Source organism: Buceros rhinoceros, unplaced genomic scaffold, assembly GCF_000710305.1.
Source record: "Buceros rhinoceros silvestris isolate BGI_N320 unplaced genomic scaffold, ASM71030v1 scaffold34701, whole genome shotgun sequence".
Classification (NCBI taxonomy): Eukaryota; Metazoa; Chordata; class Aves; order Bucerotiformes; family Bucerotidae; genus Buceros; species Buceros rhinoceros.
The window spans coordinates 7,588-9,751 of record NW_010395414.1 but is presented as its reverse complement, the minus strand read 5'-3'; the positions used below and the strand labels follow the sequence as shown (position 1 = coordinate 9,751).

General features: G+C 42.6%; 1 protein-coding gene across 1 annotated transcript in view; it reads right to left on the bottom strand.

Annotated features, from left to right (window-relative positions):
- Nucleotides 1–2,164, bottom strand: part of WDR82 (WD repeat domain 82) — a gene marked incomplete at its 5' end in the record, with an annotated part of 9,430 nt that overhangs the window by 4,421 nt on the left and 2,845 nt on the right. Inside the window, 2 exons of the mRNA XM_010145544.1 lie at nucleotides 1,599–1,698; nucleotides 1,883–1,949. Of these exons, the coding sequence (XP_010143846.1) occupies nucleotides 1,599–1,698; nucleotides 1,883–1,949 (167 nt within the window). The remainder of the gene's footprint in view (nucleotides 1–1,598; nucleotides 1,699–1,882; nucleotides 1,950–2,164) is intronic.

The following is a 2,164-nucleotide window of genomic DNA, read 5'->3' as shown; positions in this document are numbered from 1 at the left end:
CCCGGAAAGAGTTGGAAAAGAGTATTTTGAAAGCAAGCAGTGAACACCACTGCTGAACTTTCCACACGCGTGTAATGAAACCTTGTACGTTCCGGAAGCCTTACATATTAAATTGACAGATTACTATCAGAGCTTATTTTGAATATTTACTTTTCCTTAACTCACACAGTAAAAGATGAGAAAATTCGGTAAAAGCCAACAAGATAGGCAATTTTCTGGATCCTGACCGACAGGTCTGTGCATGTCAACCAAATGTCTAAGTAACTGTACACACATAAAATAGAACTTATCTTTAAGAAGTTTCTGCATTTCTGAAATATCGCTCTTCCCTAGAGAATTCTAGAGACTGCACTATTTCTCTCTTCTTGCCAATTTAGGTCGGTCTTCCCTGTGATCACTGCAGACTAGGCAGTAAGCTGGCCAAAGCTCGGGGCCCCCCAGGTGGGATTTCTCTGGTTTCCTGGTAATATTTCTAGGCACTACGGCTGCCATCTCATGGGCTAACTGAAGACTGCAAGTAACACTTCCTCAACCTGTTTTCCCAAACTGCTGGATGCAGCTTCCAGTCACAAGCACTAGTTTTACCATTCTTACAACTTCCAGCATCAGTATAAATCCCAGAACTGATACTGACTTGACAACACTATTTCATCTGTAGTAACTTTGAGGCTGAGAGTCACCCCAAGGGAAACTTGGCATTTAAAGGCATTCTCCTGGAGAGAGGTAAAATTAAGATTTCTTGTCAGGAAATGCTTGGTTTTAAGACAGAAGAAGCAATGTTTTAAGAAATGTAACCTTTTATTCCTTTTGCATTTACAGTGGTGTCATCTGGAATAAGTAAACAGCCCTCCCTCAAACAAACTCCCAGTGAGACGGGAAAATGAGAGCACACTACGTGTCTAGAGAGAGGGACAGAACAGCTCATCGCCAATAAAAGGTGGAGATTCCTCCTAGTCTTTCATTCCTGCCCCTGCCGCCAGCTCTGGTACTTTCCTCAGCCCACACAAGCCTGCTTCCACTAAAAAAAGTAGAGTATTTCAGCGAAATAAATAAATAAAAACAAATACGGTTTTGCCTCTCTTCAAAGAGAAATCTGCTCACAAACAGGTCTGATGAACAAAGATGATGCAAGGAGAGGGCACACCATATGGCTGCTCTGTTACTTTGGATCACCAGTTTCTTCATCAAATTTAATTTCATCAAGGCATCAATTTTAAATGCAAACTAAACACTCAGCAAAGGTGCATTCCCAACCCAGGGTAGATGCCAGCTGAGACAGGACACGTTCCGCATGGGATAGCAGCCTGATGATCAAGCTGATGACACCCAGCTCTTCTCTCGTTGCACGAGCTGTGGGTGTTCTTTCTTGCTCTTCCCAGCACCTCTCCAACAGAGACATGGGTGAGTGTTCTTACACAATGTGACATATGTATTTCACAGAGATTTGTGACTGAGGCTCCTTCAGCATTCCAGGACAGTGTCAACACTAAATCAGCAGCATACTTTTCTGGCAGTGTTTGTTTTGTAACAGGCATACATCCATTTTTCATCCTTCTAACTAAAAATGCAGCACACCACACATTAATTTGGTATCCTACCTGGCAGTTTGGAGAGCGGAGATCCCAAAGTCGAATAGTCTTATCGAGGGATCCAGAAATAAAAGTATCATCCACTGGAGACATTGAAAGAGCAACCACTCTGCAACACAGACAGAAAAAAAGTGAATGGTGCCAACACCTACCTCAACAGTCATGCACAAGCTGATAACTGCCATGAATGGCTCTACAAAGCGAAAACCAGAGTGAACCAAGCGTAACAGTACTCAAGCTCACTACAATCATCATTTCAATTTCCCCTGTCCTGTCTCCAAACCACATCTTACCTTTTTGTATGCCCCGGGAAATACCGAATGTATTTGTTGTCATGCAGGGAGAGGTATCGGATTGTATCTGAAAACACGAACAAACCATAAGCATTATTACACCATGAACTCAACCATGTTATTCAAAAGCAGACACGCAGTAAACTTGCTCTCCACAGCAACAGCAGCCTTGCCACAGTGAGTAAGTCTGGTTGGTTGATTTTAAGTCAGAAACAAGTTTGAAACAGACGTAAACCAAATTGGTTTCCAAGGCAGAACCGAAAATCAGACATCAGGGAAAGA